This window comes from Gopherus flavomarginatus, chromosome 9 (assembly GCF_025201925.1).
Source record: "Gopherus flavomarginatus isolate rGopFla2 chromosome 9, rGopFla2.mat.asm, whole genome shotgun sequence".
Classification (NCBI taxonomy): Eukaryota; Metazoa; Chordata; order Testudines; family Testudinidae; genus Gopherus; species Gopherus flavomarginatus.
The window spans coordinates 49,301,861-49,318,008 of record NC_066625.1 but is presented as its reverse complement, the minus strand read 5'-3'; the positions used below and the strand labels follow the sequence as shown (position 1 = coordinate 49,318,008).

Here is a 16,148-nt window from a genome sequence, read left to right as displayed (position 1 = left end):
AGGATGATTTTATGGCTAATAAGTTTTGGAATCAGTATTGCAAAAATAATCCTGAAAAGGAACATGCGGCTTCTTAGGAGAGTGCTTAGCTGTCCAGTTCCATCTCCCTACCTGTGATTTACAGACCATGCAGATTTTATTCCCTACAGATTTGTCCTCTCTTCTTTCACTTTCCCGTTTTCTTTGTCAAAAAGTACTATGCTTTTTCTCACATTGTCTCCCATAATCAATGGGTCATCAAACATGCTAACTGTTGACTCAAGAGTTCCCTTCTCCACTTCCATCCTGGATCCTCTCCAATCTGCTTATCACCCTTTCTACTCTGTTGAAACTGCTCTCACCTAAATTTCTTATGACTTCTTCCTGGCCACATCACAGGGCCTCTTCTCTATCCTCATTCTTGACCTCTCTGCTGCTTCAGCACTACTGATCATACCTTCCTTCTTTTTAGCTTGTTCTGCTTTGATTTCTGTGCTGCTTTCCTTTCCTGGTTCTCCCCCTGCATAGCTATACCTTTAGTGCCTTTATAGTATAGGCGCTGTTCTCCTCTTCCACTTTCCATAGGGAGGACACAAGGCTGTCATTGGCCCCCTTTCTTCTCCTTCTTTGGGAAATCGTATCTCACAACTCCAGTTACCATCTTTATGCCAATGACTCAGAAAGCCCTCCTTCACTCTTCACCTATCTCTCTCTAGCCAGACCTGAATATCATCTAATTTCTCCGACATCTCCTCATGAATGTCACATCAACAACTTAAACTAAACATGGTGTGACGTTGCACTCCATATGTTTTATTGAAATATGCTAATGAGTGTGAATATAATGTAACTGGAATATGCTTTGTGCAAAAGGTCTCTTGTGAGGTATCATTACAAAGCTTATAATCTACTGTGTGTGTTCATCCTATTTGTATGAATGTATCATTCTTGTATCCGAAACTAGGAATATGAAGTATAACTCTGGAGGTCCTGTTGTAATTATGCAAAGTGTGGGCTATTAATGGTGGTTTGGAAGCTTGATGGCTCCCATTGACTAGGACAATTGGTTGTAAATGGTCTGTTTACTTGCAAACCTTCCTGGGTGCCTGCAGGCCGGCCTGTGGGTAATGAAGAATGAGGTCTCACAGGACATGTGACCATGTCACATGATACTGGAATCCATCTTAAACCTGGTGCTTTTCCCTTGGGGGGGGGGGACGGGCAGGGACCCAGAGAGACAAAAGATTCCCGCCTTGTGCCAAAGCTATAAAAGGGAGTGGAACAGAACAAAGGGAGCGGCAGTCATGAGAAAACCTCTAGTTTCCACCTAAAGTGTCTGTTAACAAGGACTGTACCAGGGGAAGAGATTTGGGCCCAGACTAGGAAGGAGTCTAGTCTGTGAAAGAAACTTATTGGAACATCTCTGAGGGTGAGATTTTACCTGTATTCAGTTTCTTAATGTATTAGGCTTAGACTTGTGTGTTTTTGCTTGGTGACTTACTTTGTTCTGTCTATCATCACTTGAAATCACTTAAATCCTACTTTTTATACTTAATGAAATCACTTTTGTTTATTAATTAACCCAGAGTAAGTGATTAATACCTGGAGGAGCAAACAGCTGTGCATCTCTCTCTATCAGTGTTATAGAGAACAGACAATTTATGAGTTTACTCTGTATAAAGCTTATACAGGGTAAACTCATAAATGATCCTCCCTCTATAACACTGATAGAGAAATATGCACAGCTGTTTGCTCCCTTGGGTATTAAATGGATTTATTTGGGGTTAGGATCCCATTGGGAACTGGGTGCTGGAGATAGGTGACCTGCTGAGCAGTTTTTGGTTAAAGTCTGAAGCTTTGGGGGTGTGGCCCAGACCTGGGTCTGTGTTGCATCAGGCTAGCATGTCTGGCTCAACAAAGCAGGGTTCTGGAATCCCAATCTGGCAGGGAAAACGGTCTCAGAGGTAAATTCAACACATCAGGTGACAGTCCCAAGAAGGTCCCTGTGACTGAACTTGTCACACATGGTCATACTGAACTCCTTATTTTTTCCTCCAAATCTCTCCCCATTCCTCTTTCTCTAACACTACTGATGACAACACCACCACCCTCCTGTCACTGAATCCCACAACCTGAAAGCCATGTTTGACTGCTCCCTCCCTCACATCCAGACTGTGTCTAAATCCTGCCATTTTTGCTTCACAGCATCTCTAATAGCTGACTTTTCCCCTCTGTTCAGACAGTCAAAGTTTTCTTCTAAGCCCTATTAAACCTTCCACATGGATAACTGCAACCTCCTCCTCTCTGGTCTCCCTAACACCCAGTTAGCCCCTACTTCATTCCATTCAAGCCACAGCTGCCAAGATCATCCTCCTTGCTCAGTGCTCTGTCAATGTCAACTGACTCTTAAACTATCTTTTCTAACTTTGCCACCACCACATCAAGCTTCTTGTTCTTACCGTCAGTACCCAGTGTAACTGCACCCCTCCTTGCTTACCTGACCGTCTTTTTTTTTTTTTTTTTTTTTTTTTGGTATCTCTATTCAGACCTCCACTTTGCCAGTGATGCTGACCTTGTTGCCCCATTCATCCATTTCTCCCATAGCCACCTTCTGTCTCTTGTACTCTACCCCCGTGCATGGAATACTCTGTCTGAGTTAATGCACCAGGCCACTTACTCTCTGATCATTCAAAACCCTCCTCAAGACTCTCTTTTGCTAGGAACCCTACAATAAATGAGCCAGCTAATAATTGATGTGTTGGAGGGCAATTGGGGTAATTTATGCAAGTAAATACAAAAATAATGATGCGACCATTGCAGACGTGTTAACAGGCCATTCTACCTTGAAGGTCCTTTACAGTATGTGCCAGCTATGTATGCTGCACAATCTGTTCCACCTTGCATTTTGCTGTGATACTGCAAGTTCCTTTTCCAGACCTAAAGAAGAGCTCTGTGTAGCTCAGAAGTCTGTCTCTCACCAACAAAAGTTGATACAATAAAAGTTATTATCTCATCTGCCTTGTCTCTCTAATATCCTGGGACCAACATGGCTACAAATACACAGCATCCAACCACCTCCTGTCCATTATTTCATCTCCTTCCCTCCACCTTTGTCCAGTTATTTTGTCTTTAAGAGCCTAAGCTCTTTGGGATAGGTACTGTGTCTTTTTCTGTCTCAGAAAACACGTAGCATAGTATGGGTACTATCACAGTCTAAGGCTATGGCTACACTAGAGCGTATGGCTTCACCACTGTAAGCTCTCTGTGTAGCTGCTCTCTTATAAAGTTCTCCAGCCCCCATGAGCAGTGGTAGCTGTGTCAGTGGAAAAAGTTCTCCCATTGACTTAACACTGTTCACGCTGGTGCTTAAATCGGCATAAATTATGTCACTCAAGGGGTGGTTAGTTCAGACCCCTGAACAACATAACTTACATCAACTTAAACTGTAGTGTGGCCATAGCCTAAGGAAATAATTAAAAAAAAAAAAGACATAAACAAGATATACTCTGATGTTTAGTTACATTAAAAATACCATCACCTTGTGTTTATTCTTAATGATGTAAATGGAAACTGGGTACTCAGCAGTGACCCTTCTTCTCTGTCCAATTTAGGAGCACCATTGACCAAAAGGGAAGCCCAGCGGGAGCTCCACCCATTTCTTGGCTAGCAAGATGGTGAGCATGAGACAGGATCTGAGGATAGAATGCTTTAAATAGGAGTAGAAGTTTTCAAGGCTGAGCTCAGGATTTAGAGGACCCTCAAGAATGGTGGGAGCTAACTGTTATGGTAAAGATAGTTCTCCTTCCAGATTAACTTGACATTTTTAAAAAAAATACCAATGTTTGTTTTAGATTCTTACTGGTAAGACTCAAGTTCTTGTTTCTGTGTTAAGAATGCAGCTGCCTGCACTGCAGTTTTTTTTGTTGATCTCATTGGTTCATGCAGGGAAACGCAGAATTGTGAGCTCAGGTTCTGGCAGGAAAGTAAAAGAGGAAATAATTTTCAGATTTTTTATTTTAAGATGCATATGTTTGTAATCTAGTTTTATCCATGTTAATGTTTTTGGATCTGAAACAGTGTTTTGTATTGTAATAAACAGGGAAGTGCATGTGTGCCACTGCCTTTTGTTGAATGATATCAGAACTTGTCCAGCCCTATGCTGCTAACATCTAGTGGAGATTCTTCAGTAACTCCAGTGGCTCTATTTTCACTGAGTTCTAAAGTTGTGAATTTCCAAATGGCTGTGGCAACTATGAAGGCCTAGGTAGCCAAAGGTTACTGGTGAGTCTCATCTTACGCGAGGATTCCGTTCTGCGGTTAGCGTGTAAAGCGAAAACTGCGTATAGTCAAAATTACATTGAGTTGAATGGTGGGCAGAAACGCCTGCACTACAGGTACAGTATTAAATTATTTTTCTCTTTTCTTTTCGTTTTTGCCAACCACTTAAAGCTGAAATCGCACATGTTAAATGCGCGTAAGATGCGACAGACCTGTATTTATTTTCAGATCCTCCCTGTTCACCTTTAATGGGTGAAATTTAAGCAGTATTTATTGCCAAAATGTTCCATTTAAAATAATGAATGGAGCTATTTGCAAATTACAGATAAAAACATTTTTACTTGGAGTAAATCGGAGTTGTAATTGTCTTAAATGAGACACAGACTATTTAACTTTGGGCTAATATCTTGTTAGTTATGCAAAGTAGCCTAACAATAGAAATTCTGCAAATTTGCATTTTCCCCTGTAGCTTACTGAAGGAGTCTGAAGATACAATTTTTCAGTAACAGAAAGCTCTTGTATTTAACTTTGGCTCATTTTCCACTAGGGGGAGGTGTAGAGTCAGGAATGTTTGCTTTTTGTTTAAAACTGTTTATTAATATTATTTTTTAGTTTCATTCCAGCTTTCTGTGTGAAGTGAAGATATTAATATATGATAGTGAGATCACAGCTCTGAATTATGGCTTTCTTACCAGCATCAAAATTGTATATGACAAGTTTTATTAACCCCAGCTGACTGTAAATGACTAAACACCATACAGGTTTATTGTTTGATTTAAAGGTGCTTTGGCTTCAGTTTGCAAAATAGAAAGAAGGGGAAAGTGAACAAAGAGGATGGCTACAGCTAGAGGAGCAGAAAGGTTTAAAAGAGATTTCTCGTCTTTTCATGTGTATGCGTTTGTATATGCATTGTGTGTGTAATTTTATATGCGACTATGCTCAGTGTGTGGTGTGCAATATCTAAAATTTCCTGTTTAGTGTTTTTATATTTTGAGGTATTTTTCTAATAGCATTAATGAGTTTCTGAAGACAGTGTCGCCTTGATTATGATGTCCTCAACCCCCAAAGATGGGTCTGTGTATATCATGGGCTATGTTTTTTTGTATTGGTTTTCTTTTAAAGCTTTTACTATATTGTTATAGTCTGAATATAAACCTTTGGGAGAGAAGCAGAATCTCTGTGTTAAATCCATCTGCTTACCTGCCCAGCAAGGGATTCCCAAAACATTCACCATGTACAAAACAGTAGTTTGTTTCTAAATCTAAAAATCTCAGTATTAGAATTCAAAAATGTTTTCTATCCACCATCTGTACTTTACTGATGAGAAAGCAATCCAATGGATGTTTTGAGGAGTTCATTGTATCTCGTTCATTTTGAGCCTTATTATTTTGTTATGTTAAAGTTCTTTAAAAGATCCTTTTTACCATTATTACCACTACTATTTTAAAATTGTATTTTAATTCACTGTGCGGCAGATTTGGAAGCTGAAGCAAGAAGGAGAAATACACAGATGTTTGCAGCCCTCTTTCCCTTCAGTATTTAAATAAATATGGCAATGAAAGCAAGGGGCTTGAATCTGGAATGTTACCACAGTCCTGCCCAGTAGCTAATTGTCCGCAGACTACATGACAACTCTGAAAAAAATGTAAGCTCCAGTTGTCTTGCTCCAGTAGATTAAGAAATTACAATCATTGCTATAAAGTGTTGGAGCATCTCTCGAATTTCAGAATGCTTATGGAATTACTGCCACATTCCAAACTTAGTTTAAAAATAATATTAATGTTTTAAATGAAAATGTCTAGGATTTCTTTCCCCATCGTGTTTGATCCCTGGAGGGGGTATCTGTATAAATAGAAACTTGCTTCTTTTAAATTGGTCAATATGACACAAACACTGGATTATGGCATCCCTTTTTTTTTATTAGTGACGTGTAATATGTCAACATCACCACGGCATGAGTTCTCCCCCCCCCCTTTGTGGACAGTGTCAACAAAGACACCACAAGCTTAATGGGCCATAGTGACAGAACTTCTGTGCCATCCCTGAGCTGATCCATCCACCTGTAAGGGTCCGGTGCTGGGGCTTGTCCCTCTCAGGCGCGGCGGGGAGCCAGGGCGCCTCCCTACAGGCAGCAGTTCATGTAGGCCGAACCCCTCAGCAGGGGCTGAGGGAATAGAGGGTCTGTAAATAAGGCAGAATCCCAGCCCTTCATCAGGGTCGGGTACACACAAAGTTTATAAGCCCAGGCCCTTGGGCAGGAGGCAGTCAGGCTCAGGCCTTTCAGCAGGCTGAGCAAACACAAAGTCTGTAAGCCCGGCCCTGGGGCAGGGCGGGGCAGTAAGCAGTTCAAGCTCAGACTCTTAGGCAGGGGCTGAGCAAACAAAGTCTATAAGCCCGGCCCTGGGGCAGGGCGGGGCAGTAAGTCGTTCAGGCTCAGACTCTTAGGCAGGGGCTGAGCAGCAGTTTAAACTGTAAGTCTATATAGAAGGCCTCCTCAGGCCAGGGAGAGGGGAAAGTCTGCCACCCTTGGAAGGGTGGCAGGGGGGACGCATGCCCTCCCACTCCACTGCGTCCCAGCCCGGGGCCCTAGCAGCAGCAAGGGTTCGCTATAGTCAGTGGGGAATCATGGCCGCAACACACTGACATTGGTTCAGGGTCCCCTGGAGCCAGACTGGGGTCGGCTACCCCCGGGCCACTTCCAGTCTCCCCCTCTCTAGGTACCTGTCCTCCGCTGGCATTGTCCGGCTGGTCCCAGACCATGGGCTCCTCTGGATACTGGGCGGCGGGAAGCTCCGGCAGCTCCTCCGGATACTGGGCACGAGGCAGGTCAGGCCAGCGCTTCTCCGGGTAGTGAGTGCGGGGCAGGTCAGGCCAGCGCTCCTCCGGATACCGGGCACGAGGCAGGTCAGGCCGGCGCTCCTCCAGGTAGTGAGCGCGGGACAGGTCAGGCCGGCGCTCCTCCGGGTAGTGAGCGCGGGACAGGTCGTGCCGGCGCTCCTCCGGGTAGTGAGGGCGGGGCAGGGCAGGCCGGCGCTCCTCCGGGTAGTGAGCGCGGGGCAGGCTGGGCCCGGCGGGAGCTCAGGCACCAGCGTCTGTCCTCTCCGACAGCCTGTGGCCAACTGAGCGCTGAGGCCGGGCTTTTATTCTTCCTGTCCCGCCCCTTGACTTCCGGGGGGCAGGGACAGGCAGCGGTGACTCCACCCACTGAGGCACCTGCTCTGGCTCATCCCTCTCAGGTGCGGCGGGGAGCCAGGGCGCCTCCCTACACCACCCAACTCTGGTGATGGTCAGATCAAGGTACAGCACTTACCTTTTTGATAGAGCCTTCCCATACCGTCAATGCTCCAATTCATTAAAAAAAAAACCCTACACAAAGTCTGCCCCAAAGGAGCAGAGAGAGAAAACCACCTCTTTTTGTTCAGGTTTTTGTTGTCATTAATTTTGTGCAGCACTTGGCTACCATGGTGACAAGTTCTATATAAAAGCTTTAGATAACTCTGTCTAAGGTCAGCTTGGATTCGCTTGTTCACAAGTGGCGTTAATTGTAACCCCCTGCAATAAAATCTGGACCAAATAGGTCATGGAGATTGAATTCTCCTTTCTCTGCACATATTCGCTGCAGAACTGGTTTGAGAAGTGTTGGTGCAAGGCAGTGTGTGAAAAGCTTTCACTGCCACTGTCCAGTGTATAAATCCCCACTAGCTACACTGAGGTCTTCAGGCTCAAGAACTGTCAGGCCAGCACCTTCCACCAGCACTAATTTTTGCCAACTTTGATTTTTAATTTTTGCCCCTTAGGGTAATTTGACTTCTGTTATTACTTTGATATCTTAGCATAGCCTCCATGGACTGCTGTTGACATTACGATGTTCTCTCCATGCACATACCCATACACTGGCATGAGTTCATTGTAAAGTCAATTGGCAGCTAGGATTTTAAAATAATGAAAAAAAAATCTTTGACAAAAGAACTATTCAGTACATTCGGGGTGAAATCTTGGTCCCACTGAAGTGGCATAACTCCCATTGACTTCAATTGACAAATCCATCCTTATTATAATCCCATTAATTTAAAAAAAACATAGTTACAAGAAGGATGAACTTGGTCAATTATGTCAATTTCTCTTAACTTTAAAAACACCTAAAAGCCCAAGCTCCTAGGGATTGACTGCATGGTTCATGTTAAAATGTAGCCTTTTTAGTTAGAACTTGGCAAAAAGCAATTGAATCCATTTCCAAATTCAGTGTTTCCTATTCTCTCTAATAGTGCAACTGATCCATCTTTTTCAATTATTTTTTCTCTTGTTAAAAAAAATATTTGGTACCCCATGTTAGCCCATCTGGATTTGTCCAAGGTTTCTAATGGAGTTGCCAAGTTTCATTCCACTACAGAGATGCTATTAGAGACAGTACAGTAAGTAATGTACAGAGGGCTTTAATTTCAAGGCAGAATCACATACACAAACCCACCCTTAAATGAGAGGATTCAAAAATTTAATGGACAGGTTTTATTTCTGAATTTCTTATGCTGATTGGCCGAGTTTATTGCAATAAGTAGTTAAATCAGCAGCAAAGAGAAACTCAGGTATAATCCCCTGTTGATGATGGCTGGAAGTGAGCGTGCTAAGACTGCTGCTTATTATAAGTAAATTGGATAGCTTCACTCTTATCTTCTCCTCCTCCTCATTTATTTTCAAAGGCTGTGCTTCTTCATATGTCTAGATTGTAAGCTTTAGGGAAAGGATGATCTTTTTATTATGTGTGTACCATGCCCAGCACAATCGGGTTCTGATTAGGACCTCTGGGTACTACTGCATACAAATAATGCATTAATAAGAAATCCTGATTCTGAAATGAAGTTCTTCTCCTCTGTTTGTACCGTCTCTCTCTCTCTCTCTCTCTCTCTCTCTCCCCCTAGTGTCTATGTTCTGGGATTTTTTGAGATTTTGGGTTTTGATCCCCATCTTTTAACGTGTCCTCTGTGTGATGGTTCTCTCTTCCTCTTTACCCCGTCTCCTTGTGACTCATTTGCTTGCCTCTTGTCATGATTGGTGGCCTTCCTCCCAGTTTCACCTGAATCCATTAAAGCTTGGCTTTCAAAGCTCATTTGGGGGGAAGGTGAAATGGAGCAGGGCTCAAAGTATCTCAAATAAACAGAGGTGCTAGAAGAGATGAGCTTATTGAATGGGGCCATGACTCTGCACCAGTTCAGTTCTTCATCCATTGAGTCCAGTAGCTGAGAGCCTGAGTGCAGGAAGCATCTGTGAATCTCTTCTCCACCCCAAGAGGAATGTCTGGCCATCCACTGATCAAAGCTCTGAGCTGGAACAATGCTAAGGTCCCCCCACTCGGCTGGCACAACTGAGAAAATCTGAGAGCAAGTGAAAAGTCAGTTTGATGGCCTGTGTACTCTAGCTGTGTTCACAGTATAAAGGCAGTTCTTTTTGGCACCTGGCATCCTCTTCTTCTAGAGGATGATTGCTGCTCTTGGAATCATTTCTCCTGATATCTCATTCCCTGTATTTCGAGCCTTTCAAGATATTTTTAACACTCCAGTGGCTTCATAAGCCTTTAATTAAAATTGAAGAGTGCTGTTTAATGGCTTGTATATACATATGCTGCAATTACACGATATGAAGAATCACAAATAAATTAATTTCATGTGGATGTTTTCACAGAAGGTATGAATTGTGAGTTTCAATCCTTGGAGAAAAATCTCTAATAGGGCAAGCAAAATGAAGAGAAATGACAGTGCTACAGAGACACACAGTCCTTGACATCTTATACTGTTCTGTCTGTGTCTTCCACTACAATTAGTTCCTTAAAGGGCCACTGTCAGAAAAATCACATAGGTGGAAGTGGGCTGTGCAATCAATCACTAGTCACCAGAAAAACAGTGAGTCTGCGCGGATTCCCCTTTGGATTCTATCATACCATGTCAGAGAATCTCACATCTGCGTTGACTAAAGTATTTAAGCATAGGTTGAGGCCAAAATCGCTGCCTGATTCGCTGAATGAGACTTGCATTTGTAATCTCAAAAGAGAGGAGCCCAGAAGATTAGGTTGAGAGTCACGGAGCAGTCTCCCTCCTTAACACAGAGGTAAAAATTCAGGCCAACTCTGACCTGGGTCTTGGACAAACTGCTTCACAGAGAACAGTCTGTTTTATGTCTAGCTGGAATGATGTAAAACCCGTGTGAGCAGCTTGATAAATGTACTCCACTGAACCTGGCAAGGGCCTAGCCACATTCAGTAGTCTCTCTCAGTGCTGAAAAGATCATGAGATCAAGTTAAGTGAGAGTATATGTTTCAGTCTCCAATTAGGATTGGATTCCAAATACATAGTATGCCATGTAGAGGTCTCCAGTGTGCTGCTATAATAACTAGTTCCTGATCTTCTTTTTTCAAATTCATTAGAGGGTTGAGGCATGGTGCCCTCATTCATCTCTTCTCTTTGACCTCTCACTGCAACCCCCATGGGTTGGTCTGGTCAAACCCTGCTATTTAGGCTATTACAAAGTCTCTGTATATGAAGATGACACACTGCTGTTGCTTGGCAGCCCAGCTCACTCTAGTTCAGATGTTCTGTGGGTAATCATCAATATAGAAAAATGCCTGGCTATTGAACCAGTAGTCCTTGAGGCTGAGAAAAAAACAATTGGTGTATGCCTTTTCTTTGTAGTTCGGGACACTGAAACAGCTAGGGATTCATATCATTTCCTCTTGTATCTGTAAATTATCTCCCTTCCCTTCAGAAAAAGCACACTGACCCCTGGCACCCACCCTGGGAGTCTAGCTGTCATTCTCCCCCTCCATCTCCAGCCTTCTCTCCGTTTATTTTTAGTAAAAGTTACAGGCAGGTCATGGGCTCCCATGAATTGTTGTTTATTCCCTACAACTTGTTAGTGATTTTTACTAAGAATAACAGAGACAAAATCTTAATCTTAAACATAATTATAGAGTCATTGCATAGTGCCACAACAGGGCAGAGTTAAGGTTGTTTGTGTGTCCAACTGTGCATTTCCACACCTTAACATATTTTGATTTCTTTTAAATCTAACTCTGAATTTCCTGGGCTTAAAATTCTAGTTTTTTGCAGTAATTAAATCATCCCTGTAGTGTGTGTTATCATAGAATATCAGGGTTGGAAGGGACCTCAGGAGGTCATCTAGTCCAACCCGCTACCCAGACAGATTTTTACTCAAGTTATTGATGTGTGCTGTTCTTAACTGTGCTGCCATTTTAACATAGATTTTTCTAGAAATGTAGTGTGAAAAGCAAATTGGCTTTTAAATTTTTTTTCCATTTCAATTATTCAAAGTGATATTTCTAGCACAGCTGAAGAAACTTGTCAGCTAACATTGGGTAGGAGGAGGGGGGAGGTTGTGTTGTTCTTCACTTGTTTTTAACCTGCATTCTTTAAGTACTCTCTGCTTCTCACATGTAGCAGTGAGCTGTGAGAGACCGCCATAGTGATAGTATAGAATGCATGTTTCCTATTCGCTGCAAATCATAAAGTTAAAAGTAAATGAGTAAATTACATTAGTAAAGTTAAAAGTTTCTAAAAGATGATAATAGTTGGATCTCCTGCCATGACCCACTCTGGATTTCTGAAATCTGCTGGATTTCCTCTTTCTCCTAGCTGATCTTGACCTGTGCTGAAAGCTGGTGGCAGTTGCTATGGAAATTTAAAGTGGTATTCCTATCTGTCTGTGCTGTCATTATGAAAGCAAAGTGCACACCTCTATTTGACAGTTGTATAGATGGGTCTGCATTCCACGGGGTAGGGAAAGGGAGGAATGTGTCCTAGTGCTCTATCATCCTTTCTGCTGCTGCAACAATCTTTGCCTTGCTTTGCTGCTACTCATCTGTCATTATATTGACTTGCAAACATTTAGCTTTTTTGCCAGTTGCTATGGTTGCTTCTGGGCTGCCAGCATCTGCACTGCAGAAATTAGAAACAAATAATATATTTCAAGTCTTAAAGAAATGCACAGGAATGGGTTAAACTTTTAAACCCAACATGAGCATTACCTGCCAAGCAATACCCATTTGTGACTTGCCATGACTGCTGCAGGCTCCTTACAATTGATGTACTAGAGCATATTTCTCTTTCTTCTTCACTACATCAGAGATTTTTCATCAGTGGCATCACCATATCCCACAAAGGTATGATATTTTGTAATCTTGCACAGTTTCAAAGAATTAAATTTGACTTCTTTAAATTATTAACAGCTTCCTTAGCATGTCCATTCCTCAAGCTCTTTCTGTGTCTGTGGAAGCCCAAAACCGAACAAACCATTGTTGGCATTAGACCAGCATTTCTCGAACTGGGGTCCACGAGGGTATTCCAAGGTTCTGCGAGCCCCACTGATCAACTCGCCCCCTTCCCTTCTTCATCTCCTCCCCCTCTCTCCCAGCACCTCCTGCAGGCTGTGGAACAGCTGCGGGAAGTGGTGCAGTGGGGGCAGGGCCTGGAGCTGAGCGGGGTTTGGGGGTCTATGAAAATTTTTTGAATCAAAACGGGAGTCCTTGGATTGCTAAAGTTTGAGAACCTTTGCATTAGACTACAATGTATGCAAAGGCAAGGTGTTGGTATTGCTTGCTCCAGCAAGCTGCACTAGAAGGAGCAGATGTCTCACGTCTTATGAAGTGCTATTGTTCGGATTTTCAGTGAAAGATGCTTATTTAGGCTATTCATTGAACAGTATGTTCTATCTATCTGTTTGGAACTCCTTTTGCTTTCTAACACTGAAGGGCAGACTCCCGGCTTTGAGTCAAGAGACTAATAGTGCTCCCTGGTGCAGTTTTCTAGTTTAGGTTGTACTGCATGTGGAGACTTTCCTTACCAAAGAGAAATTTTTCTGGCCTGACCTGTGTTGGGTGACAAGATAAGTGTGAAAAATTGGGACACGTTTTTTTTTTTGGGGGGGGGGGGTTGGGGGGGAGGGAGCATAGTTGCGTGTATAAGACACAGCCTCTAAAATCAGGATGGTCCCGTTAATATTGGGGCATCTGGTTACCCTACATGTGTGAGTGTTCTCTGCTGGATCATTTCTCATTGTTTTGAGTGTTCTGCTAATGTTTTCCACACAGTGCCAGAGCTGCCAATCTTGGAGAGAAGGAACTGGCTGATACACCTGCACTACATCCGCAAAGATTATGATGCATGTAAGGTAAGAGCTGGTCAATGGGAAATGGTTCACTTGTTTCATTGTTTAGTTCCTAAGCCAGATCTGTATTTTCTATAGGAAGTCTTAGTTGTGGTAAACACGTTTGGCTAGGGTCTCAGGTGGTGTTAATATGTGTAGCTCTATTGATCTCAATGGAGCTACAACAATTTATAGTACTTAAGGATCTAGACCTCTGGTTAGCATTTCTAGGTATAAAACCTAAGGAGTATTTGCCGAATTAGTCGTCTTAGGTAGAGAGTAGTATGGGTCCCAACTACATTCTTTCCTGAATTGACAGAGAGAAAATATAGGTAAAGCAAATGTGAAAACTACTTTGTTTGTCTATATTTTGCCTGTTTACAAATCTGTACAGTTTAAGTTCTTCTTCAAGTGCTTGCATATGTGCATTCACAGTAAGTATGGGCACGCCCTTGTGCACCAGTGCCAGAGAGTTTTCCCTAGCAGTAACCATAGGCATGGCCCCATCCCTGGCCAAACTCCTTCTTACCGTTGGTGGTCAGGTCATTGGTGCTCTTTGTGAACTACTACTCGATCTAACTAGTGTTTCTCAGAAGTCTTTGGACTTCTTTTCTTTTCTTCCTTTATAATTTTAAGTTTATTTAATTTGATTTAGAGCTACTTTTGGGATTTTTCCAGCTGGCAGGTCCCTGGGATTCAAACCTTGCCTAGAATTCAAGAAATTTATCCCTGTTAATGACCCTCGCTCCTACTGCCTCAAGTATTTGGGTGATGACCACATCAGAGATGGGTGCTTTATCTTTCATGGCTTAAAAGCTAGAACTAAAACACGAAAGCCACCTTGTTCATCTAAAGGAAGCTCTTTGAAGTGCTCTCCTGGTCATATCAGCTGAAAGAGGTCTCAGAAGATCTCCATTTCTGGGTCCGTCCTTTTCAAGGCCTAGAGAATCAGAGTTCTAGCCTCAAAAGTACAAGCAGAAGTCTATATTAAGCTTCTTGATGTCTAGGGTGCAGGACTCTTCCACAGATGGTCAGTCAGGTACCAAAGGTAGAGAGTGCCCAGTGCCTTGCTACTCCCCAGTACCAGGTCACTCAGAGTGCCTTCTCAGGGACCATCAAGACAGGCTACATTGGTGACAGAACAGTCTTCCCTGATCACTACAGATCAGCAGCTCATGTTGGTATCAACTATGATGGAGGCTTATATCACAGCTAGAGACTTACTATGTCTGTTGGTGCTGCCATTGCCTTTGCTTCAGAGCAAAGACCTTGTGCAGTACCAATGCAGCCTTCTAGAATAGATCATCGTACCATGTCATTCATCCATAGCACTGTCTGCCTTAGGCTCGATTCTGCCCCCTAGTGTGGGACTGGTTCTCGATTCCTTACACCACATATTATCAGCCGCCAGGAAGCCATCTATGCTGCCACTGGTACCGTATTCCTGACATAGGCCCTGATTAAGATTGCCAAAGACCCCTCCAGGCATCACACCACCCTGTTCTCCAAGTCATCATCAAACTCTGAAGTCAACTCTCAGGTGTCCTGGTACCCAAAGTCTAAAGCTTACTCTGGTAATTGCTATCATTATTGTGGCTTTGAGAAGAGATTGTCCAAGAATTGGGATGCTTGGGCCAGACAAGCCTGAGGCCTGGTATTGTACCGGGGTGTGTGTGTGGCCTTAATAGTTGCCTTAGGGGAAAACACCTCACATCTCTTCTTCATCACCTGGCAAGGTTCTGGTATGGGAGGCATCATCCCCAGTACTGGATGACTAAAGTATGCCAGGAGTTACTCAGGATGATGGCAGCCTTTCTGGAACTTGTAGAGGAGAATACACACAAACTCATTGACATTCTCCATCTTTCTGCGGCAGGGAAAGTAGCCCTGCCTATGAACAATGCTATCATGCAGCCAGCTGAAACAATATGGCAGACCTCTTCGTCCATTCCTCTGGTGGCCAAATGAATGGATCAGAAATACTGGGCTCCATCTCTGGAGTTTGAATAGTTCTATCTACATCCCAGCTGTGGCCACAGTGAATGAGCAAAGTTGTCAGGGCCAGGCTAAGACTACCTCCAGGACAAAAAAGACTGAAAAAGCTTGATCTCTTCCGCAGAAAAATTATTCTATGCCAAGTCTACAACTCTGGCTTGCCAACTATCATTTTGGTTGTGTTATGATTTGTCCAACTGGGAAGCCATATCCCACTTTGTCACCAAGCTGCCTGAAGATTCAAGGGCGCAGTTTGAATTGGTCATGGTCAGGGTTTTTTATTCCCAACACTTTCTCATTCTCAAAGCCAAAGGCAGTCTCATATCAGTCTTAAATCTTTGGAACCTGAACAGGTATGTCAAGAAGACGTTCTGGATGGTTTCCCTGGCCATGATTATCTTTTCTCTAGGTCCAGGAGACTGGTATGCTACCCTTATAGTATACCTTTTTCAACATCTGCTAGGGCATTTCTGCCTCTCTCCAGGTTTCAAACTCTGCAGGACCTATGTGTGTTCCTCAAGGAGCATCCCTGGACCACTGTAAGGGATTGCCTCAGGATTCTAGGTCATGAGGCGGCATGTATATACGTCACCCCACACACCAGACTTCAGACCGCTGCAGGCATGGCTCAGTTCAGTCTATCATCCTCAGATTCACCACTTGAGACAAGCTGGTTTGTGTTTCAGACACCGTGTTATCTTCTCTGAACTGGTGGCTGAGCCAACCCAACATGTGCAAAGAAGTTC

At 43.2% G+C, this 16,148-nt stretch overlaps 1 protein-coding gene across 16 annotated transcripts in view; it reads left to right on the top strand.

Moving 5' to 3' along the window:
* BBS4 (Bardet-Biedl syndrome 4) overlaps positions 1-16,148 on the top strand; it is a 96,532-nt gene that overhangs the window by 31,392 nt on the left and 48,992 nt on the right. For 5 of the 16 annotated variants that reach the window (XM_050968278.1, XM_050968272.1, XM_050968273.1 and 2 more), the window contains one exon: positions 13,352-13,431. The exons of 3 other annotated variants lie outside the window; for them this stretch is intronic. In XM_050968278.1, coding sequence (XP_050824235.1) covers positions 13,352-13,431 — 80 coding nt within the window. Of the gene's footprint in view, positions 1-5,038; positions 5,148-5,732; positions 5,903-13,351; positions 13,432-16,148 lie in introns of all 16 variants that reach the window. 8 more of the 16 variants (XM_050968283.1, XM_050968281.1, XM_050968282.1 and 5 more) reach the window with 4 other exon arrangements.